This window comes from Podarcis erhardii (assembly GCF_964252035.2).
Source record: "Podarcis erhardii genome assembly, chromosome: 4".
Classification (NCBI taxonomy): domain Eukaryota; kingdom Metazoa; phylum Chordata; class Lepidosauria; order Squamata; family Lacertidae; genus Podarcis; species Podarcis erhardii.
The window spans coordinates 36,096,705-36,120,820 of NC_138508.1; the positions used below are offsets into that span (position 1 = coordinate 36,096,705).

A 24,116-nucleotide genomic window follows, 5' to 3' on the forward strand; every position below is an offset into this window, starting at 1 on the left:
CATCTATTTCAACATACAGTGGTGCCTCGCAAGACGAAATTAATCCGTTCCGTGAGGCTCTTCATATAGCGGTTTTTTCGTCTTGCGAAGCAAGCCCATTGACAGCTTAGCGGATTAGCGCTATTAGCGGCTTATCAGCGGATCAGCTGATAAGCGGCTTAGGGCTTAGGAAAAGGGGGGGGGGAAGGGGGGGAAAAACCCGCAGGAACTCACAAGACATTTTCGTCTTGCGAAGCAAGCCCATAGGGAAATTTGTTTTGCGAAGCGCCTCCAAAACGGAAAACCCTTTCGTCTAGCGGGTTTTCCGTCTTGCGAGGCGTTCGTCTTGTGGGGCACCACTGTAATATCAGGCAGGATCACCTAATGGAATCAGTCAAGGTAGTGGGTAGGGTGCAGTGTGTCTGGAATATAGGCTTGCAGTAATGGAATCCTAAACACACTTGCCAGGGGATAAGTCCCTTTCAACTCAATGAGTCTGATTTCTGAATAGTTGAGAAAAAACGTATATGGGAATCTAATACTGGCCCTGAAAGACCTATATTGGTTCCCCAGTATGTTTCCGAGCACAATTAAAAGTGTTGGTGCTGACCTTGAAAGCCCTAAACGGCCTCGGCCCTGTATACCTAAAGGAGCATCTCCAACCCATCATTCAGCACCTTCTGGCGGTTCCGTCACTGCAAGAAGTGAACCTTGCACACCCAGTCTTCAAGGCGCCAGGGAGCTCAGAGATGGGGTTTCTCCAGGGGAGCCTGCTTTACTGCTGTTTCCAGTCCAGGCTGCCTGTCAGCTCCGCCATGCGCTCAGGCTCAAGGGGATCCTCTACCACTATGCCCACCACTTGAGAGGTTCTGTTTAGAATACTTGATTTTGGGGTCCGATTTGCACCATTATTTAGAAAAAATATGAAGCAGTATGGACGGCAAATCGGAGTTAAATTTATCCATCCTGCAGTGGATTTTAGATCCACATGAAACATTGAAGGAAGGCAGAGATAACAGGGAGAACGTAAAGTGGAGTAGAATTTAAGGTGAATCAATCAAGGTGTGTTTGAATATAAGCAGAATGTTACTTGTTTTCTTTTTTAGCTACCATTGGATTTTACTCATCTTCTTAATGTTTTTTAAATACCAGTTATTAAATTGATAATTTAAATGTTTTATTTTATGTCTTCGTAAACTGCTTATACTATTGTTACAATCAAGCGGTATAGAAATTTTTCTTAAATGTTCCCTGACATCTTTTTGTATCGTAACAAAATAAACACTACCATTTCTTAACTTACAAAAGGCATTTTTAGTTTTTTTTCACAAAAACCCTTCCCTATCATTCTAGCTATTATGCCCACTTTTCTAGTCATTAATAAAGTATAAATTACTTTTAATATTTAAGGTAAGAAAATTACACAAAATCCCCAGAAGTGACCAAGAAACAGACAGTTTACATGTCAAATATTTATTTCATGTAACCAAAGCAGTCAAAAAAGTTAGCGTTTTCCACCAACACGAGGAGCAGAAACTTTTACAGGCTTCATGATTTTTTGCTTTGGTGCAGCCTTTGTAGGTGCCTATGAACAGAAAAAAGAACTAATGAGAATATGCTACTTGGTTATTTATCACTGTAAATTAGGTCAATAATTGTGAATGCACAAAGGGAAATAAAACACGTTTAAAGTGAAAAGACAAGTTCATGCCTGCTATTTAACAGGGACAATAAAGGAAGACAACCCCACACTATTATCTTATTCCCAACCAATGGAAGTAACATAGGAGAATGTGAGCTATACCCCTTGAATAAACTGGCAGACCTGAGGATCAACCAGACAAGACTAAATTTCACTTTAATTCTTTTAAAGCTTACTGTGGCTGTTCCCTGTATGGAAAGGATCACTCAAGTGTTGACTTTGCATAGCTAGAGATAGGAATGAGGCCCATGTGCTACCAATACTCATGGCTATATGACACTTACCTGCTCCAAAGCAATTAACGAACTACTATTTTTCAATTATGTTTGTGCCCTGATCAGATTGACATGATACAGGACAATTACAAACATGCTTAATAAATAAATTTAGGTAAAAATAGATCAAATGGTTTAATAGTCTACTCCTGTTGCATGTTTACTCAAACAGAGCCCCAACACGATGTAACGGTTAGAATTCTGGGCTTAGAAGGTCTACTTGTGTCATCTTTTGCACCTTAACCAACAGGGCTTCTCAAAGGATAATTGAAGAAACCCCAATGTACAAAATCCTGAAAGCCAGGAAATAATAAAAAATGGGATGGTGCAAGAGATTTAGCAAATTAATTAGAACAGATATTTTCATGGGATTATTACGCAACACAGAAAAATGCTAAATTAAAGGCCATATTTTGCTTTTGGAGTTTTAAAGAACTATTAGGAGGAAACTCAGAAAGCACACACAACTTCTCATCTTTAGTTGTTCTTTGGGTAAACATTACCTTTGTTGTGGAGGGTACAGTTTTCTTAGTAGCCTGCTTAGCCTTCTTTGCTTCCTTGGCAGCTCTGTAAATAATATTAACAGGAACAGACTTAGTGTTAAGAATAAATGCACAATTCACAATTCAAAGTGTTGGTGCTGACCTTTAAAGCCCTAAACACCATCGGTTCTGTATATGTGAAGGAGCATCTCCACCCCCATCATCCAGCCTGGACACTGAGGTCCAGCTCCAAGGGCCTTCTGGCGGTTCCCTCGCTGCGAAAAGTGAGGTTATAGGAAACCAGGCAGAGGGCCTTCTTGGTAGTGGCACCTGCCCTGTGGAACGCCCTCCCAGCTGATGTCAAGGCAATAAGCAACTATTTTACTTTTAAAAGACAACTGAAGGCAGCCCTGTTTAGGGAAGTTTTTGATGTTTGATGCTGTATTGTTTTTAATATCCGGTTGGAAGCTGCCCAGAGTGGCTGGGGAAACCCAGCCAGATGGGCGGGGTATGTATGTATGTATGTATGTATGTATGTATAAATATTATTATTCATTGCTTTCACATTCCAGAATGGATTAAGAAATAGGCTTAGTCTTCAAATACAGCAGAATGAGGTGACAGTATTGGCAAGACCAGTGGTTTTCAACCAGTATGCCGTGGCACCCTGGGGTGCCTTGAAGGATGGTCAGGCATGCTGTGAGCAACACTGGCCTCTGTCCCTCTTTCCTTCCCTTCCTGCTCTGATGCCCTCTTGTGTCTCTGCCTCCCCAAGGCTTGAATGGCTGTTTGTTGCAGCAGCCCTGGCTACAATCTCCCCAGGCGAATGATGCCTCTGGGTCTGGCCAGGGGGTGCTGGTTGCTAGGAGCAAGCCCAGCCAGCCCTTGCTGTTAGGAATAGACAAACAAGTGGGAGGCCAGGCAGGTTCCACGCTAGCCTTGCTTGTGCTTGCTGTGTGCAAGGCCTTCCTGGGAGCTAAGTACACAGTGCTGAAGGGGAGCCTTTCCGCCATGCAGGTCTGGCAGCCCCCGCTGCTGCCACCCAAGGTAAGGTGCTAGCCTCACATTCACCTCTGGCCAGTCTCCATTGGGCCACAAAGGCTGGGGGCATCCTCTTCCCAGGCCCTTGTGGGGCAGTGTGAGGAAGCACCTCTCTTTGGGCGGTGTGTGTGTGAAGACCAGGGGCGGCAGCAGCGGCTGCCCAGAGGCCTCTCAAGGAGAGGAGGCTGAGGGAACACTCCATACGGGAGGGTGTTCGAAAAAGGTTGAGAGGCTGCCAGCTATGCAGGCAAGAGGTGACATAACTGGGCTCCTGAGCCCCACAGGGGTATTGCAGAAAGAAGGTAGTTGGACAAGGGAGCTGTGGACTCAAAGGTTGAAAACCTCTGGGCAAGACTATTCCTGACTATAGGTAGGCAACCCCATTTTTGAGCACTTCCTTGCAAACTTAGGATAGAAACTTTCCCAGCTGTGTTTAGCTCTCTTTACAGAGTTTCTTGGGGGGAAAAAGTGGAACACTGAAATCTGAAACTGCCTACATCCCATCACCTATATGCAAAGACTAGGTTATAAAATGCATTACTTCTTTTTGTACCATTTTACACAAAGCATAATAACGGCTTTTAATTATTTTTCTTACTATCAATAAGTATATTCATTTTATAAAATAAATACACAGAAAATAAAACAAGGCTAATTACTTCACTGCCCTACTGTGACACTCGAAAATGGTATAGATGGCTTTGGGGATTATTCCAGACCCTAAACTTAGGAGGAGAACTAAAGATAGCCTGTGTTGCATTGTCCATTGTGAGGGCTCCAAATGTTTTGAAATTGGTGTAGCATGGATGAACCCCAGCCCTCCTCTTGTGGTTGGGGCAAGGAATTGGGAATGTCTCCATAGTTCAGCATGGTATTGGAGACAAGTTCTCATCGTTGGGGAGTGGACAAGATCCTGGAAATCACATTTTTTAAAATGCAGGCTAACCAATATTTAACCCAACTGTGAAAAATGGATAGTCTATGAGGTGTCACCTGTTTACATTCAATCAATGATCACAATGAAAGCAGAAAATAAGTTTTCTGGCTGAATTCACTAGTGGTTTAGTTGCCTTTAATTGTGTTAGCAAATTTGTGTTTTAATATTGTATAATTGATTATTGCATTGCTTGTTTATTTTATCTTTTGTTTCCACCCCATCCCCACAAAATATCTATGTATTAACAGAATCATTTTTAAGTAAAATAAACAAATTTTAGAATAATTGCATTCTTGTAAAAACAGAAACCAAGAAAATGTTATAGTTACTCACCTAATGGCCTGTTCCCTTTGGGCTTTGCGCACTTCAGGCTTTTGATTTCTCTTGGCCATTATTTCAGCCAAAGAGGCACCTGTAATTGCCCTATGGCACTTGACAGCACGGCGGGTACGTTTCTTTTGTACCTCTTCCTAAGCAATGAAGAAAGAGAACTACACTAAGAGCCTGCAACTTGTGCACATTCAGCTTTACACACTTGGCAAAAAAGAGGTTCGTCTTATCCAGTAATTTTGGCAATCCCACCCACCATTATACCCAAAATTGAGGGCTTACTCTACTAAAAAGTCTATTCACAATTCAGGAGAAGAGAATATTGGGAACACACCTTTTTCATAAATCTCTGAAGGGCCTGATAACGTAAGTCCATACACTACACTTCTAAGTAACTGCTACAATTTCTTTGCTATTAGTCATTGACATACAGTGGTGCCCCGCAAGACGAATGCCTTGCAAGACGGAAAACCTGCTAGACGAAAGGGTTTTCCGTTTTGGAGGTGCTTCGCAAAACGAATTTCCTATGGGCTTGCTTCGCAAGACGAAAAAACCGCTAGACGAAGAGACTCGCGGAACGGATTAATTTCGTCTTGCGAGGCACCACTGTATTTTGACCTATTCTCTCCCAGTTTAAGCTTCAAATGCATCCAGAGCCACCTCTAAAAAAGTACAGTTTGTGGAATCAATCATTTGAACTCAGGGTATTGATGTTGCAATTCATTTTTATATGGCATCATTTCTATTCTGTTGCCATATTTGTTATCCAACTTGAAAGGCAAGGTGCAAATCATTTAATATAAATAATAAGAAAATTCACATTGAATTTTTCTAGATTTAAAGTCTATTTCCTGTTCCCAGAGGAGTGCTTAATGGACACTGCTTTATCATCTAATTATTTCAGACAAAATATGGATATATCAAAGGGTGATTCCAATATAAATCTGTCACAAAGAACGCATAAAAGCTCACATGTTCTCGAAATAACACTGAGTCAATGTTATGTTGGTTATTTTTCTCTGACTTTAAGACTGAACATACTTCAGAATATATATGTACAGGATTGTGCTACCAAGCAGTTCTCTGCCTTTTCAATGAACTAGCCACAAGAGTTCATTATTGAAAACATTTGGTACAGGAGGCAAAACCCTTAAAAAGAACAGTTTCCAACCCTAGTCACCAACTTCAATTAATAGATCAGCCTCTTTCCTCTAAAGCAATGTCTTAATACTGTTATTATTTTTATCACCATCTATCTCAAAACAATATTCACTTTTCAGTGATCACAGAAGAGCTCTCTTATGTGAAAAGCCAGACACTACCACAAAACACCATAGACTTACTGAACAGATCATGCTACATGCTAAGCTGCTAGATCACAAGTAAGCAAAATGGATAGTAAGCCAAACGGACAGCTTCGACTTTGCTGCTACATAAGCGTATTTAAGTACAACGGTACCTCAGGTTAAGTACTTAATTCATTCCGTACTTAACCTGAAACTGTTCTTAACCTGAAGACCACTTTAGCTAATGGGGCCCCCCGCTGCTGCTGCGCCGCCAGAGCACGATTTCTGTTCTCACCCTGAAGCGTATGTAACCCGAGGTACCACTGTATATATAATCACTTGTCCATTTCTGAGGCACAACATACTTACAGACTGTCCTTTCTTGTGCTTCCGCCTGTACAAAACAGTCCAGTTGATCTGACGGGGGTTTCTCTTGGAAAGGAATGCAGACTCGCATTTTGCATTCAAAAACTGAAAAACCTGAAACATTGAGTTCATTTTAAGTGTTTACTTTACATGCCACACATACAGTACTATTTACCAGATGTAGGTAAATCAAAGCTCTAGAGCAGAGCTTTCTAAACTTTTCATTTCGGTGACACACTTTTTAGACATGCATCATTTCACGACACAGATCAGGGGTTAATCTAACCCCTTTCCAGCCCCAGTAGGAGTACAGGGAGCATTCATGCGACACCTACACACTGCAGCTGACAGAGTAAAGCGTCAGGACACAGAGTTTAGAAAGCTCTGCTCGAGAGCTCTTGTAGCACAGTGGATGATCTGTGATCTAGGCAGTCTGTCGACCAACAGACAGCAATTAAGAGGAGCAATTATCTTCTCAGCCCTACTGAGTGAATAGAAATATATTATACGATACTGCCATGTACTATTTCTCCTATTTAAATGCTAAACCACCAACATTTTAACTACCATAAGGTGCAAAAACTCACACACATAGTGGCCAAATGGACCCAATTCTATTTACAACATCGCCAAACACTCCCATGCAAATAGAATGAATCAGATTATTCGGACTTTAGTTGTTCTTGTTATTTATTATTATTTATTATCCGATCTCACTTCAGGAATAGAAAAAGGAGACTTACAGCATTTAGAAACCATTATAATCCTCCCGTAACACGAAAATATCAGTCTCGTAGGTTAAGACAGTTTTAGATCAGTTTACAAGTCCTCGAGCCAACAGCAGCTCCTCTCCCTCATGAAATCTCACACTATACCATAAAGAATCTGGGACACCATTAGTTCCCACTTGGCTACTTCCAGGGTTTAGCCAAGCCCGCTGCTACTCCCAATTCCTCTGCCCCTCATTTCCTCTTTACCTTGCCGTCGGTACGCGCATAGCGGCGGCCGTGGCCTGGGTAGATCTTGTACCCGCTGAAGCTGCACAACTCGACCCTGCATTGCGAGAAAGAGAAGGCGAAACGGGGAAAAAGATTAGCGAGGCCAGCATCCCCCGCCACCCAACCCTCTCCAGGTTCTCCAAGCGAAGGATGGCACCGGATTAGAGCCGGGCACCGGTCCTTACTTCATAATGGCGGCTGCGGGAGCTCCCTCACAGGCAACTCCGGCGGCGAAAAGAAAGAGAGGATCATGGGAAACCGGATTCTATACCCGCGCGGGGCACCCTGGGAGCTGCGCCGGTGCATGATGGGAAGCGCTGCGCTTTCTCCGGAGGCTCGTCTATTTCCTAAAATGCTCGAAAAAATCACTCTTGGCGACGCCGCGGCCCCTTCAGAGCCATCTATTGCCACCTGCTATTTCTGAAAATTGTTTTTTCCCTCAGTGGTTTTCACCGTCCAATCAGCGTCCAGAGCCCGCCCGGTTGCCTAGCGTTGCGAGCAAGCGGGAAGTATGGCGGCGGCGAAAACGGAGGCGGCGAAAACGGAGGCGGCTAAGCCAGCCATGGGCGTCAGGGAAGGTACGGAGCGGGTCGCGGTGCCTAAAGGCGTCCCCTGTCCCTCCCCCCGTCATTTTGTGTCTTGTATCCAAGTTGGGGAGACTCGGCGAGAGCTCTATTCAAGACTTGGACCGTTGCGGGGCTGCCGCGCGGTGCCTTGTGGGGGCCGTAGTTTTTTCCTCGTCGCGTATCTTTGTTAACGTCCCGAGTCTGTTCAGCCTTGGACTCTAAATCCCAGAGGGCCCTGCGGAACACAGTTCTCTTTTTCTCTATTGTGGGGAGTGGGTGCTTTTTGAAACCTTGCAGGGCCGGTCACAGGAGAGGCTAGAAGCTCTGCTGTCCCTTCGTTGGCCCGAAAACATGCAGAAGGGAAAGGACGCGCGTCCAAACCTATCTTCTCCTATTCCCGATCCATAAAACAGGCGCCTAATGGGCAGGTGCAGCCTGCCATATAAAACACACAGGACAATGGTTGGCATCGAGGGTTCTGCTGTCATGGAATAATCCCATGTTATCTGGCTGGCATTTGGAAGGGTGCTCTGGTATTAGTTGCCAGCATTGCTCAGAGTCAGGGAACGGTTCCACTGTGAAAGAGTTTGCTGAAACTCAGATTCCCGAGTTACATTATAAGGCATTCTCAGAAAAAAAACAACAACTAGCTATAATAACATGATACATTTTTATCACCAAGAAAGAACACAATACTACACAGCATTTTTTTCACACAAGGAAAGGGATTAACATACTATTTTAATTTTGCAGAAATATCCTGTAATTAGAAGTAGAAGGAAATTAACATACGTAGAATGTATCTTATTAGCAAGCTGATTCCTGGCACATTTTGAATATATAAGTCCTCCTTGGGAAGCGAGAGTTCACATTTCAAAACAGCCCTTTAGTAGGATGTATTTTCTAGATTCCACCAAAGCAGATTGGCCTTACGGAAATGCAGCTGGATGAATGAGGCAGACCGCCCACACCCATTTAAGTGGTAGCTTTCCATAGCAGCCTTTGTATACTGATAAAACTTGATTTTTGGTGCTAATGCTCTGTTTTAAAAAATAATTAGATAAAGTTTCATCTTTTTTCTATTATCACTTTTACATTTAAATATAAATATACAGAATTGAGAGAGAATTCACAGTGGCTTTTAAGATTAGAGTATTTTGACATTATTGCTAAATATGTTGCTTATGGTGAACATTCTCTTAAACCTTTTCCAAATATATACAAAAATTGAATTTTCCAAGCTTTAGCTGGTTTGTGCATCACATCAAATCATACTTTAAACTATGGCTTAATGCAAACAAGCAGTGTGCTTGTACAATGTGCTTGTTCATGAGTCAATACTCTCCCACTTTGGTTGCCACTGCCTCCACATCACCTTGGCTTCCCAATAATTGAAGGAAATGAACCTGAAACATTGGTTGCATGTAACAGGAAGCCAGCCTCTGATGGATTTCCTCTCTAGTGGCAGCATCAGGAATGTGGAGGAGTAAAGAAAGTGCTCACATGAAACTGCAGTTTAATTTTAAACACTTGTTTAAAATGAAATTCAAACCTGACTACTATGCACCTTTCCTTAGTTTTGCATTTTTTAAAACTTCCATTTTTTTCTTTTCTCTTAGGTTCATTAATTAATTGGTCAGGCCAGGGTTTACAGAAATTGGGTTCAACTTTGGCTTGTGATGCAGATATACATACTCTGATTTTGGATAAAAACCAGCTAATTAAATTGGAGCACTTGGAGAGCTGCAAGAACCTGATGCAGGTTAGTTCCATATGTCTCTGATACAGTGCTGTGCTTATTATGTTATCCTTGCTTTATACTTAAAGGAAAAAGCATAGGAAAATAATTTTGGGTGAAGTTAAATATATATTTAAAATCCATTCTCTTCTGTTTAGCTTCAGAGCACTATGCAACTTCTTCTCCAACCATATACACTTGGTGCTACCTTTACTCTCTTAAGCAACAAAAGAGGTCTGTCCTCTGATGCATTTAGCGGCTTGGGGGATGGTTATTTAATGAACCACCTGAACTTCCACGAACCTGGCTACCAGCTAACATCTGCTTTAAAGGCCCTGTTCTGAGTACCTGGCCTTCTGACGCTATGGGTAGCTCTCGGAGATGAGGTCCTGTGGAACATCCTCTCCAGACATTTAAACCTGATACTGCCTTTATTCTTCAAGGAAACCGGGGAGGTCCATCCTCTTATGTCTTAAATGACTTTTAATCCCTTCTCATTGCTTTTTATATTGTTTCTGTAAATTCTTCTGTGTTCTTTCATGGTTTTTAATTTGAACTTTCTTGGGCCTACATGCGAAAAGTATAGAAAAGATTGTAATTAGATTGTGAAGTCAGAACCCATATGGCTTACATTCTGCTAACTGAATAGTTCAGTCCTATATGCAGAACTAAGCTGCTTTGAGTTTGATGGGCCTTCCTCCAAGGAAAGTACTTTAGCAGTCCTACCTCAGTGAGGCCTTTCTTTGCTCTGTTATTTTGCAGTTGTCAGTAGCCAACAATCGGTTGGTGCGGATGATGGGTGTAGCAAAGCTGACTCAGCTTCGAGTATTAAACTTGCCTCACAACAGTATTGGCTGTGTAGAGGGACTGAAGGATCTGGTGCATTTGGAATGGCTGAACCTGGCAGGAAATAACTTGAAGGTAAACTTAATACCATAATTCTGAAGAACCGCTTCCTCTTATGAGTTTCCCACCACACTAAGAGGTCCTCCTTTCAGTTCTGAACTCACATTTCAGTGGAAAAAGGAAAATGACCTTTTCTGCTGTCACACCCAGACTTTGGATTTTTTTTCATTTTCTCCCGCAATCCCACAATCTTCTTTGGTTCTCCTTCTCATTGACCACCTGCTGCGATGTAAAAAGTTTTCATTTTAAAAAGACCTTTAAAGGCCTAACTATCACCAGGCATATATGCTGCTATTGGAAAGGGGAGGGCTTTTATGGGGGAGCGTTATATGAAATTTCATTGTTACTGTCTTAACTGTTTTTAATCTCTTGGCTTGCTATTTTGTTTAGTTACTGTGTTTTATCTTTAATTTTTGTGATATCTTATGGTTCTTGTTGTGAATCACCTTGAACATTTAGAGGGAAAAGCAAGGTGCAAATGTTCTAAATAGGTGTCATATTTTAAAACCAGAATATCTTGCTTCCCTAAAAAAAAGTAAAATGTGTTGCCTTTCAGTGGTTTCAAAAACTAAATGTTGTCTTTTCTGTTTCCAGAGCAGTCTGCATCACATCCTCATCCTACCTTTGTGTCCCTTTTACTTTATTTCTCTCTACTTCTCCTGCCCCCATAGCCATCACATTTCTCCTCCTTTATTGCCCCAATCCTGCCTTAAAAAATAGGTGTTAGTTTAAGACAGTGTTCAATTTGGGGAGGAAGTTCTATGGCTGATGCAATCTCTTTCTGTGGATGGTTTGTTCAGAAGCATGCATAATTTATGATGTTTCATAATGCTACAAAATATTTTCTCTTCCTGTAGACTATAGACCAGATCAATACCTGCACATCTCTTCAACATCTTGATTTGTCGGACAACAATATATCCCAGATAGGAGATATCTCCAAGCTATTATTGTTAAAGGTGAATGCTGTTCAGTTGCTGGTTGGATTGAATTATTTTCTTTGCTGAGAGGAGAGGGCTATTTTTCATTAAGGCTGTAGTCCTATAACCACTTGTCTGGGATTAAGTTCCACTGAATTCAGTGGGATTTACTTCTTGGTAAACATGAACAGGATTGTGCTGTACAGCTCTTTCAAGTGTAATGCTGAAGTTCTGAGCTATCAATCCCTTTAAAACTGAAGGAAGTTAGTCACATTTTAGACCCACTGAAATTAAGGGAAAGTCATGGCTAATTTGTCAATTAGTTTCACTAGAATTAATGTGTAAACTAGCTTCCACTTAAACCAAAGGCAAATGCCTTTTTGTTAAAACATTTCCTTTAATATTTTTTAAAGCCTCTATTGCCAGTCATTTTAAATTTTATGTTTGCACTTTTTAACAAAGGCATGCTTAGTAATGATGATGATGATATTACACAGACCTTTTTGAATGTTTGAAGGAATTCATATATGTTATTTAAACAAATGAGTACATCTTGCAATTTTCTCCTATACTGTCTCTTAAGACTCTCTTACTGCATGGAAATATCATAACATCCTTGCGTACAGCACCTGCTTGCTTGCCTCAAAGTCTGGGTATTCTTTCATTGGCAGAAAATGAAATCAGAGACTTGAATGAGGTAAGAATACCATTTGTCAACAAAACTGAATACTGTACATATTTTGAGAATGCTTTACTTGCAACTTTGTCTTATATTCAGCTAAGTTTCCTTCACTACATTTTTAGTTTCCTACTTGTATCCATAACAATGTGGGACTCCATACAAAGTAGCTGGTGGTAGCGCAGTGTCAGCTACTGAAGCAAATAAACAATAATAATTAGCCATTATTAAACATTTACTCCAGAAAGGCAAAAGACATTATGAGGGACAAATTCTCTTTTGGTAGTAATTCACATTAAGTTTCTTTGTTGTATAGCAGGCCTAGGCAAACTCGGCCCTCCAGATGTTTTGAGACTACAATTCCCATCATCCCTGACCACTGGTCCTGTTAGCTAGGAATGGTGGGAGTTGTAGTCCCAAAACATCTGGAGGGTCGATATCGCCTATGCCTGTTGTACGGTGTCCCTGCCTGAATCTGTTGATAACAACAACAACAAATCATAGAAAAGTACATAGAATGTATAAAGCACGGTACAAAGACTAAAAAGCTCCTGTCTGCAGGCTTAAAGCCAAATAGATCCAACCCAAAAGGAAAGGAGGAGGTGAAATGGTAGAGGCCCCATTTCCTAACATTAGATAGCTCTCATAATTGGCAGCTTGAATGCAAATGGTTCAGGTAGGAAAGGACCCAAATGGCAGCCAATCTTCCAGGTGAATAGATCAAGTGGACCTTTCTGTTCCACTTCTCCCTCCGTGTGGTTGCTGGCATCTGTCTGTCGTGAGAGACAGTGGAGAGCACCTCCAGGGGTAAAGTCAAACCATGTGAGAATCACAGCGCCTGCTGTGGCTGCAGAGACCGGTAATTCATAACTGCCTCCTACAACTAAAAGATGATGATTTGAGGGTAAGAAGTGTCAAACAGCAGTTGGACCCTGCTGCCTCTTATTAATTATTGCTCTCCTGCAACAGCAACCAGGCGGAATGCTAACTTCCTGAATCTCCTCATTATCTGAAGCCATCAGATGTCCTTATGAAAATATTTAAACCTTTTTCTCTCTCTCCAAATATTTTTCATGCCCTCTCCCCTTAACCAATGTCAATTTCAGGTCTAGACAAGGGTTGTCAGTGTCTGAACTCTAAAGTATTCTGAAATTTGGATTCCTATATATTGTGAATATTTTGTAATTAAGCAAAATCATTTATGCTTTGGGACGTCAATATGATTATGACCATGCATAGTCCCATTCAATAGGTTAAAAAGCTTTGATAGGCATCTATTGAGAAAATCTTAGGTATGTGCTATTCTGTTTGATGACAGGGAATTGAACTAGATTAGGGCTGTAAGTTGCATATTGGTGAGTAGTAGCATTAATTTATGTACTGTTAAGCTAATATTTGAAAAAAAATCCATTACAAACAATGTAAGTTTTGAGACACACACAGAACAAAAAGAAAAGAGCTGCTCTGAATGGAAAGAAGCAAGTCATTTTTTCTTCTTTCCTCCCTCAAATAGCTCATTGTGTATGAAAAATGTGGCTGAATGTGCCATGCTGTTGTTTATCCCATGAAAGCAAATTGCAGAACACAGGAAAATTTCAATTTATCAACAAAGCTATTGTTTGCTTTCAGATTTCGTTCTTGGCTTCCTTTACTGAGCTAGAGCAACTGTCAATAATGAACAATCCCTGTGTGATGGCCACACCTTCCATCCCAGGATTTGATTATAGGCCATATATTGTCAGTTGGTGTCTCAATCTTAAAGTCCTTGATGGCTATGTGATATCTCAGAAAGAAAGGTAAGAAACTGAAGGTCACTGGATTGAATCTGACTAAACAGAAGTAGCATACTATTCTGTATGTTTGTATTTTATTAAATTTAATTGCATTACTGGCTACTTTTGCTTACAGTGTATAAATATCTGCTATTGCTGTTACTTTATTCCACCCCCATTGCATCTAGAGTTATTCTGAGTCTATTTTGAGTTGGATTACCCATCAGCCTGCTTTGACAACTTTGTTAGACACTTTGAGAATAAAATCACTATCATCCATTATGTCTTGAATGTCAGTGGAATAGCAGATCCTAGTGATGTAGCTTTGGTATCTCCTGTTTTGATAAATTTATACAACCCCAGAATGTAGACAACATCTTTGTAGTATTCTGTGAACCGCCTTGAGACCCCTGGCTATAGGGTGGTATATAAATTCAATTAAGAAGAAGAAGAAGAAGAAGAAGTAGTAGTAAGAAATTGTCCACCAGTGCACTGGATCTTTGCCCACCTTATTGATTAAAGAAGCCAGATGAGGTCTGGTTAGCAGCATAAGAGTGGTAAATGATTTACTGGAGTACGGAGTAATTACCATCCAGACTTAGAATAGCTGTTGTGGGACCTTGGTCAGGGTAAGGGGACCCCCACTGGATCCCACTGGATAATTTCCTCCAAGTCTCCAATATGCCATTCTTGGGCAAGGTTCTTAGGTGTGTGGTGGCTTCTTAGCTCCAGGGGTCCTTGGAGGAAATGGATTACATAGACTTCAATTTTACATAGGTTCAATCCAATTTTGGACCTGGACTTGAAACTGAAACAGCTTGGATCACTTTGGCAGACAACTGCTGTGCAAGGAGACAGAAAAGGGGAGTAGTTTTTCCTTGGTTCTGCTAAACCTCCCTGTGGCGATTGATACCATCATTCTGGGCTGCCAGACACTGTTTTGTGGTGGTTCCAGTCCTTTCACAAGGGTCAATTTCAGAAAGTGATGCTGTGAGACTCAGTTTTGGCACCCTGATCATTTGGGCATGGTGTTTCTTATCAATTTTGGTTAAACTCTTTCTTTATTTTTATTGCAGTGTTTTGTGCAAAAGCATTTTATAAATGTTCACCAAGAGTATTTCTTTTCAAGGTGATTGTTCTTCCCTCTAGCTTGAAAGCAGAATGGCTTTACAGTCAAGGAAAGGGAAGATCATTTCGGCCAGGCCAGCACATTCAATTAGTACAGTATCTTGCCAGTGTTTGTCCTCTTACTAGTATGTTTGGGCTCCAAACTGCAGAGGATGCTAAACTGGAAAAAATACTACATAAGCAAAGGTAAGAACATTATCTTTTGTCAACAGCTGGGAATTTTAACAAAGTAATTGTTATTTTGTGGCAGAAAGAATAAAAGGATAACCAGTTAATATTGACAGCTTCAGACCCGGTACTATCAACCCTAACTGTTGTTGTTTTGGACTCAAAGGAACTGGTTTGCAGAAAGACTTGTGCACCAGGCTCTTGGCTGATATTTTGCTGTTGGTTTAGAGCCACTCTGGCATTGATGCTTTAACAAAACCAGTCTCAACTCCGTGTCTTTAGGTTGCACCAGAGGCAACTAATGTACCAAAGCCAAGCTGATGAGCCACCTGTATCTTCAACTTTGCATAAAGGGCAGCCTGCTACCAGTGAGCCAAACAGCCCTGTTCACTGGCCACAAATAATGACTGAAAGTGGTAAGATGCATGGGTTTCTTTAATACTGTTTGTGATGATGAGCCCATTGTCTAATATACTGATATCCAGCAGGAGCTGGTGGAGAGAGAGGATGGCAGAACCTTATGACTTGAAATAATGAAACTAGGGAAGCAGAGATGGAGTTGAAATTGAAAGGAAAAAGGGTTCTAAAGACCGGGACTCTGGGTTAGACAGAGATAGTGTTTATGATATCACACCTTGAACAATGTGATCAGTAGATCATGCTCAGCTCCAGCAGCGTAGTCCTGCAGAGCATTGCAGTCTTCTTGCTCTCCCGTTGTCAGCCATGGTCAGATCACTTCCTGGTGCAACTGGACTTCTCCGCGACCCTTCCCCTCTGCAGGGAGGTGGGACCAATTTGGATGGTCCACCCCCGCCACTTAATGGATCCAAATGGTTTCCAGAGAGTGGTAGGGGATGCTTTATCCCATGTTGATGGCCTTTCAGCTGATTCCCTGGTGGCCCGCTGGAATGCGGAGTTAACCAGGGCTATCGACTGTCTGGCTCTGAAGCGCCCTCTCCGATTGCATGGAGCCCGGACAGCTCTGTGGTTTTCTTCGGAGCTGAGGGCGATGAAACAATCGCTGAGACAGCTAGAGCGTCAGTGGCAAAAAACTCACTCCGAATCTGACCGGACACAGGTTAGAGCTCAACGTCGAGCCTACCAAGTGGCGATAGCAACAGCGAAGAAGACTTTCTTCACCGCCTCTATTGCATCTGCAGAAAATAGTAGCAGGAGACTTTTTCAGGTGGTTCATAATTTAACGGAACCACCTTTACCACCGGGGCCTTGTAAAGACCCCAAGATCTCCTGCAACGATTTTGCAAAGTTTTTTGCAGATAAAATCACTCATATTCGGAAGGAGCTAGACACCACCGTGGGAGCAGGGCTGGGACGGGAGAGTGCTAGAGCTCTGTCTGGTCAAGTTGTATGGAATCAATTTCAATCCGTTACCCCCGAGGATGTGGACAGGCTGCTTGGACGCGTGAAACCAACCACCTGTCTCCTGGATCCTTGCCCATCCTGGCTAATAAAAGCAAGCCGGGAAGGGCTGGGCGATAGGCTCTGCGGGGTGGTGAATGCTTCCCTCTGTGAGGGAGCATTCCCAGATCTGCTGAAAGAGGCGGTCATTAAACCGCTTCTTAAAAAACCATCTTTAGACTCGGCCAATATGGCCAACTATCGCCCAGTCTCAAATCTTCCATTCTTGGGCAAGGTGATTGAGCGCGTGGTTGCTGAACAACTCCAGGCACGCCTGGAGGATGCGGACCATTTGGATCCCTTCCAGTCGGGATTCAGGCCTCATCATGGGACTGAAACTGCCTTGGTCGCGCTGGTTGATGATCTCCGGCGAGCTAGGGACAAAGGTGAGAGTTGTTTCCTAGTTCTGCTGGATCTCTCAGCGGCCTTTGATACAATCGACCATAACATCCTTCTGGACCGTCTAGAGGGGCTGGGAGCTGGGGGCACTGTTATACAGTGGTTTCACTCCTTCCTCCTGGGCCGTGTTCAGAAAGTGGGGGGGGGGAGATGAGTGTTCAGACCCCTGGGGCCTCACTTGTGGGGTGTCTCAGGGTTCCGTCCTCTCCCCCATGCTTTTTAACATCTATATGAAGCCGCTGGGAGAGATCATCAGGGGGTTTGGACTGGGTGTCCATCAATATGCAGATGATACCCAGATCTACCTCTCTTTCAAATCAGAACCAGTGAAGGCGGTGAAGGTCCTGTGTGAGTGCCTGGAGGTGGTTGGAGGATGGATGGCGGCTAATGGATTGAGGTTGAATCCTGACAAGACAGAAGTACTGTTTTGGGGGGACAGGGGGCGGGCTGGTGTGGAGGATTCCCTGGTCCTGAATAGGGTAACTGTGCCCCTGAAGGACCAGGTGCACAGCCTGGGAGTCATTTTCGACTCACAGCTGTCCATGGAGGCGCAGGTCAATTCTGTATCCAGGGCAGCTGTCTACCAACTCCACCTGGTACGCAGGCTGAGACCCTACCTACCCGCGGACTGTCTCGCTAGAGTGGTGCATGCTCTAGTTATCTCCTGCTTGGACTACTGCAATGCGCTCTACGTGGGGCTACCTTTGAAGGTGACTCGGAAACTACAACTAATCCAGAATGCGGCAGCTAGACTGGTGACGGCCACCGAGACCACATAATACCGGTCTTGAAAGACCTACATTGGCTCCCAGTACGTTTCCGAGCACAATTCAAAGTGCTGGTGTTGACCTTTAAAGCCCTAAACGGCCTCGGCCCAGTATACCTGAAGGAGCATCTCCACCCCCATCGTTCTGCCCGGACGCTGAGGTCCAGCGCCGAGGGCCTTCTGGCGGTTCCCTCATTATGAGAAGCAAAGCTACAGGGAACCAGGCAGAGGGCCTTCTCGGTAGTGGCACCCGCCCTGTGGAACGCCCTCCCATCAGATGTCAAAGCGATAAATAACTACCTGACATTCAGAAGACATCTTAAGGCAGCCCTGTTCAGGGAAGTTTTTAATCTGTGATATTTTAGTGTATTTTTGGTTTTTATGGAAGCTGCCCAGAGTGGGCGGGGGAAAAATAATAAATTATTATTATTATTATTATTATTATTTATTATTATTTCCAGAGTGTAGAGTGTGTATTATATCAAAATACAAGATAAGTCAAACACACTATCTACATAAACTTAAGAGATCCTAGTGCATCATGAACTATTATCTGATCTTAGAGGTTAAACTGTAGAGATCCAAATAGACAGAGAGATCCATTCAGTTACTTCAGCTCAATACTACAGTGGTACCTCAGGTTACAGACGCTTCAGGTTATGCATTTTCTGGTTGCACATCGCGCCGAACCCGGAAGTACTGGAACGGGTTACTTCCGGGTTTCAGTGCATGCACAGAAGCGCTAAATCACACAGAATTGCGACCCGTGCGTGTGCAGAAGCAACGCTGCAGGTTGTGAACACTACGGGTTGCTAAAGTGCCTCCCGCAATAATCACATTCGCAACCTGAGGTTCCACTGTATACAGTTCTGTTCTGCAGCTATGCAGTAATAAGTAACTCCTAACTCTTTCCTGCTTAATGCAGCCTTGGCTTTACACCCACCAATGCATGGGTATTCTCCATGCATTCTCCACATATTCGTTGGAGAAAGGTAGGGTGGATGAATTTTAATTTCATTGGCAACATGCATTTTTATGGGTGAAAGCCTAAAGAATGACATTCAAAGACACCTCTTGAGGTGAGAGTTTAGCCTATGCCAGAGGCCGGCAACCTAAGGGGCCCATAAGGGTCGCTTAACCAGCACATGAGCCGCCCCCAAACTAAGCTGCCCATTTGGCGAGTCCCTGCATGCTGAGCTAAACCGGTGCGACTTTCTTCTGCGGCTCTGGAAATTGCATCTACGGATGTCTGCGGTGCCGGAAATCGCTTCTGCGCATGCCCAGACACTGAAAATCGCTTCTGCGCAGGCGCAGTTTCCAGTGTCATACTGCACCAGCCCGGCCCACGGAGGTTCTCCGCAGGAGTGATCCAGCCCATGCCCATGCCTTGCCGACCCCATGCCTATTCCTTGGTGACCCTAGCCATTTCACCAAGCCTGTTGATTTATATGGCTGTTGGTCATATTAGTGTGTGGTGGCATGTTGGAAGGCTTCCAAGATGCTCTGTTGCCCATACGCACAAGAGAAGACTCTGATAGGACAGTGTTAAGCTCTTTCCCCACCTCTGCATCCCTGCAGATGCACATGGTACTGACAATCCCACCTTTCATCCAATTAATGGAATGGACAGACATGTTGCGTGCTAAGGTGATGGCTAGCAGGAAGCGGGGGGTCACTCAGTCATGCTCTACAGAGGTTCCTTAGGTATACAGGGGAGACCTAAATGGTTATGTTGCTGCCTAGTTAAGTGTTTGTCTTCTTACCCTTTTCCAGAACCTGTTATCAAAAAGAATACATGGGTAGCAACAAAGTCAAATGATGATCATTCCTATGCAGTTAAAAATGTTTTCCCCTCATCACCGCAAACTGAAATAAGTATTTCTAGAGATCTCTACCTGGATGACATGCAAACTGACGAGGACAAGTTGAACAGTAGTCTTCTATCCTCAGAGTCTACTTTTATGCCTGTTGCGTCTGGCCTCTCCCCAGTGTCTCCTACTACTGCAGAACTGAGACTTCACAGAATTAATATTGAGACAGAAGGTATGGAGGATGCTGACTTTGAATTTATAAAAGAGGTTAATAAAAAAGGAACGCAGGAAATGTCTTCTGTGATTATTGGGGAATGTGCCATCAAATCAGCAGAGGCTGTGGAAACTCAAAAAGAGGATCAAGAGGAAGGACTATCGTCCACTTCTAGTTTGTCAGCAGCCACCGCTGCTCTTTCTGCTAGCATTAGCAGTTGTCAAGTATCCTCTGAAGACCATGTTGAGCACAGTGACCTCAAGCGATCACATACTCTGGAAGAGGGTGTTATCAAAACTGTTTTCCCTGCCAAATATCCAGAAGAATTGCCTGCTAGCGCAACTGCTACTTTAATCCAAAAGTCAGATATGCTTGAAGAAATGAACAGAGCAGCCACCAAGATTCAAGCCTGTTGGAGAGGATTTTACACAAGGAACTACCATCCCAGAGCCAAGGAAGTGCGTTATGAAATTCGACTTGGTAGAATGCAGGAACACATTATACATTTAACTGAAGAAGTAGACAAGTAAGTTAGCAGTCGTTTTCAAATTGGAAGTAATTACAATTTTGAGACTAAATAGAAATATTGACTTATCTAACTGCTAACGATGTAACAAGCACAGTAGGAGTGTTTAGGAGGTGTAGCGTCCGCCCTCAGTTGATGGGGACTCTAATTCTCTAATGTCTCTAATTCTTTGTTTGGAGCAAGGTGGGAGAAAATTGAATAACCCATCAGCTTCAGGAGGTCTTAGAAGTAATAGAAGGTACAATCTGCTCTGAAGAATTACATTAATATAATTATATACAGAAAGAGTCATTCTCTTCAAAAATTATTAGTAAAAGATAAGGGTTTTACTGTGGTCAGAAGATTCAAAAGTTCACCCATACAGAGCCATTGCAGAGTCCACCAAACTGCTGATAAAATGCATAACAAGTACTGCAGCAAATTGTTTAAATTTATTTATAAAATCATATATATTTATATGTTTACCATATGTAGATTAAGAAAGGAAAAAGATGAGGAGAAACTTCAAAGACTTGTGCAAGAGGAAGCTGTAAAATTCCTTTGGGACCAGGTAAAAATATCATTTCTAAATCATTTTCTGACTTTGTGTTAATAAAAACCATGGCTCACTAAGCAAATAAGCTGAAGAGATATATGTACCATGTTGGATAGTTTACATGATTTATAGTGCCTATCTACTCAAAAGCAAGTTTTGTTGAGTTTAGTGGGGCTTATTCTCAAGGAAATGTCAATAGGATTGTAACTTAAGGGTCACCTCACACAGGATGCAGTTCTTAATATTGCTCTTTCATATGAAACTATAAATATGGTGGCACATGACGTGCATATAACTCTAATTGAAATGATAACATTTCCTTTTGTGTGGTATTTGCAGGTTAGATGCATCCAGGAGTGGCAACTTTCAGTGAACTCACATCTCACTACTTTCCGGCAGCATAATACTCCTTCATCAAGCATTTTGGGTCCCTTCAAGGTCCATATAGACTCGCCTGGACGAAACCAAGTACCTTCTCCTGTCGGCAGTTCAACCTGGTTCGTTTCAGCTACTGAGGCTTGTCATCAGAAATGTTTGCCAGAATTTCCTGACTCAGGGTTCCATTCCTGTGTGACTGACCAGAACTGCCTTCATGAATCTCAGTGCTGTGGAGAAAACGTGGCAGAAGTAAATGGTGACGGCTCTCTAGAGGATTCTTTCAAAACGGTCAAACCATGTGAAGATTCTCTTTCCGAGTGCCCTTTAGCAGCTGAGGAGATTGAACTGGACCACGAGGAATGTTGTAAAGAGAGTTTCAACAGTGAGCAAGACAGCAGTAGTCTTATCCAGCAGTATTTAAAATCGGTTGAGCAGCTAGATAATGATGACAAGACAAGTTGCAGCAATGGAACAGGCAGTTGCAGGCCGAATACAGCTGCCTCATCAGAAGACCCGGCTGTGTTATGCAATGCTACATCAGGCTCCCAAGAGGTGCTTGCATCGGGACAAGGTGGAACTGGTCAGCCAGAAATCTGCAATTTGAATGCAGAAAGGCCAGAAGGAAAACAGACAGACTGTGACTCTTCTTTCCAGGCACTTCCTGTTAGCATATCCGTGTAGCAGGTATTCCGTTAGAAAAGCCACATTAATATGTTTTTGTTATTGTTGTTTGTATGAGATTTTTATACATTTTTGGAGACTTGTGCTCCTGTGCTGTTAAAGCATCTTAGGTTGTGAATAGTTTTGCTAATAATCTAACCTCTGACTGACACTGTGTTAATCTGTAACAAGTATGTTTCACTACAGTGGACACGATGCACTTAACTTTTTATGTGATCTGAACAGGTTTTTATGAAATATAATTTTGAAGACTCTAACTACTTTTCTTATTACCTTACTACGTGAACTAAGCAGTTCTCTTTTCCCAAAATACTAAGCATACATGTGTGTTATTATCTTCATTTTAATAAACCAATGGGAGTAATTGAAATAGTTACATTGAGTACTTATAATTTGATGGCTATACAAGGTTAAGACATTCACAGTCAATAATTTTTAAGTATTTTGACCAACAGTTTGAAAATGTATGCTTAAACTCAGGTACTAAGCCATAGCTTGGATATTTTATTTGCCAGCCTTTTTTCATTTATAAGTTATCTTTTTTTTAAGAAAAGAAAAGAAAGATGAAATAGTTGAATATCAGTTTAGAAACATGGCTGCTTGAGGTCCATTTATCACAGAGTCCTTTATCATAGGGGTCTTTTATCTAAGAGGATTTGCCATGATGGGGAGTTTCTGTATGATACCACAGAGCTTGCTAGCAGCTTTCAAGGGCTGCAGTATTCTTGGAAAGAAAGTTGCAGTGCTAGCACTGCATTCCGAAGGTCAAAATAACAGAATTGTTCCTCTTTCACCAGTGCACATTCTAGGGAATTTTTTTAATAAAGGTGGCTGAGACATTCTTTTTTTTACATGTGAAGGTAATATGACCATGGTTATTAACTGTTTATAGGATACTACTTCAGCTATTTTAGCACAAGCATGTGTTGGTGCTGCAACATCTGAAGTTTAGGGTGTAGTTTGCCACTTTATCTTAGGAGATGTCTTGGTTCAAATCATTTTCTGCACCCTAGCTGGGACCTAAGACATTGGTGGTTGGGACGTAAGAAACCAGTGGTTGGAATTGTTCACTGCTGAAGGGGAATTGGCTACATGGATCTAGGAGTTTCCTGCATTAATGCAGACTTGGAAGCTCTCCCTTTTCCGGTTGCAACTATCGAGAGATTGACACACAGAGCTTACTGGTTTCTACAGGTGTAAATTCCTTGACAGGTTTTCAAAATTATTATGAATAGTTACTGCCATGAGTGGTAAATAGGTATTTTTATTTATAAGACTTGGAAGAATTCAGATGAGATAGTGATTTGTACCACCACTACCCAAGCAATATTGTTTAATTCCTAAACAAAGATTGTGCATAGTGGTGGGGAACCTCTGGTCTGTGAGCCTAAGGAGGCCTGGTATGGCCCCCTAATTTGGCCTATGAGGCTGTTCCCTCCCACAAAACCACACCTACCTAATCCACATCTGATGGTAGGAATGCTTGAGAACATTCCCAATTGTTCCTTGGTAAATGGACAGTCCTAATCAGGTGATGGGTGCCAACAGACAGTTCTACTTCGTCTGTTTGTAGGCGTGGTTTGGATTCAAATCGATAACTTTGATGATGTCATCTGATATCGTCATGATGACTGGTGACTGACTGGTGCACAGCTGTGCTGACCTGTCAGAGTGGCCCATGGGTGAGGTGAGGATCCAGTATGCCACTCCTGTTATAGGCTGTCTGAAAAATGATGTGTCAACTTCAAAAATGGAGGAATTTTTTTGCCACGTACATATGGATAGACATTTTATAAAAGTAAATGCCTATCGCTTCAAGGTGTACCATCATGTATTTTAGAATGCAAGAATGGAGTGATACGCAATGTAAGATCTAATAGATTTCATTTGAGCATTTGCTTAAGGGGTCTTGAACTGACATCATAGCCACATAACTGCTTTTCATTTTATAACTCCCCCCCATAGGAATTTATATTGTCTGTTTTGATTATAGGTCATTAGATTAAATTAATTCCTTTAGGCACAGGACCAATGCATCAAGAAGGGCTGCAGGCATGTAGTTAATTGGCTAAATGCCTGTTTTGTGCAAGAGAGAGAGGGGGGGGGTCTAAAAA

General features: G+C 42.4%; 2 protein-coding genes across 2 annotated transcripts; one reads left to right on the forward strand and one right to left on the reverse strand.

Annotated features, from left to right (window-relative positions):
• Positions 1-1,436: 1,436 nt before the first annotated feature.
• RPL24 (ribosomal protein L24) lies at positions 1,437-7,648 on the reverse strand. The gene is made up of 6 exons (XM_081859852.1): positions 7,582-7,648; positions 7,376-7,451; positions 6,402-6,512; positions 4,750-4,886; positions 2,460-2,523; positions 1,437-1,564 (listed from the first exon to the last, which is right to left on the reverse strand). The coding sequence occupies exons 1-6, from the start codon at positions 7,584-7,586 to the stop codon at positions 1,484-1,486; spliced, it is 474 nt and encodes a 157-aa protein (XP_081715978.1). The 5' UTR covers positions 7,587-7,648; the 3' UTR covers positions 1,437-1,483.
• A 193-nt stretch (positions 7,649-7,841) lies between these two features.
• CEP97 (centrosomal protein 97) lies at positions 7,842-22,375 on the forward strand. The gene is made up of 11 exons (XM_081859661.1): positions 7,842-7,974; positions 9,582-9,724; positions 10,463-10,621; positions 11,464-11,565; positions 12,110-12,223; positions 13,835-14,001; positions 15,127-15,291; positions 15,556-15,689; positions 19,631-20,408; positions 20,883-20,958; positions 21,283-22,375. Exons 1-11 carry the CDS (start codon positions 7,908-7,910, stop codon positions 22,000-22,002), a joined length of 2,625 nt encoding a protein of 874 aa, XP_081715787.1. The 5' UTR covers positions 7,842-7,907; the 3' UTR covers positions 22,003-22,375.
• Positions 22,376-24,116: the final 1,741 nt, after the last annotated feature.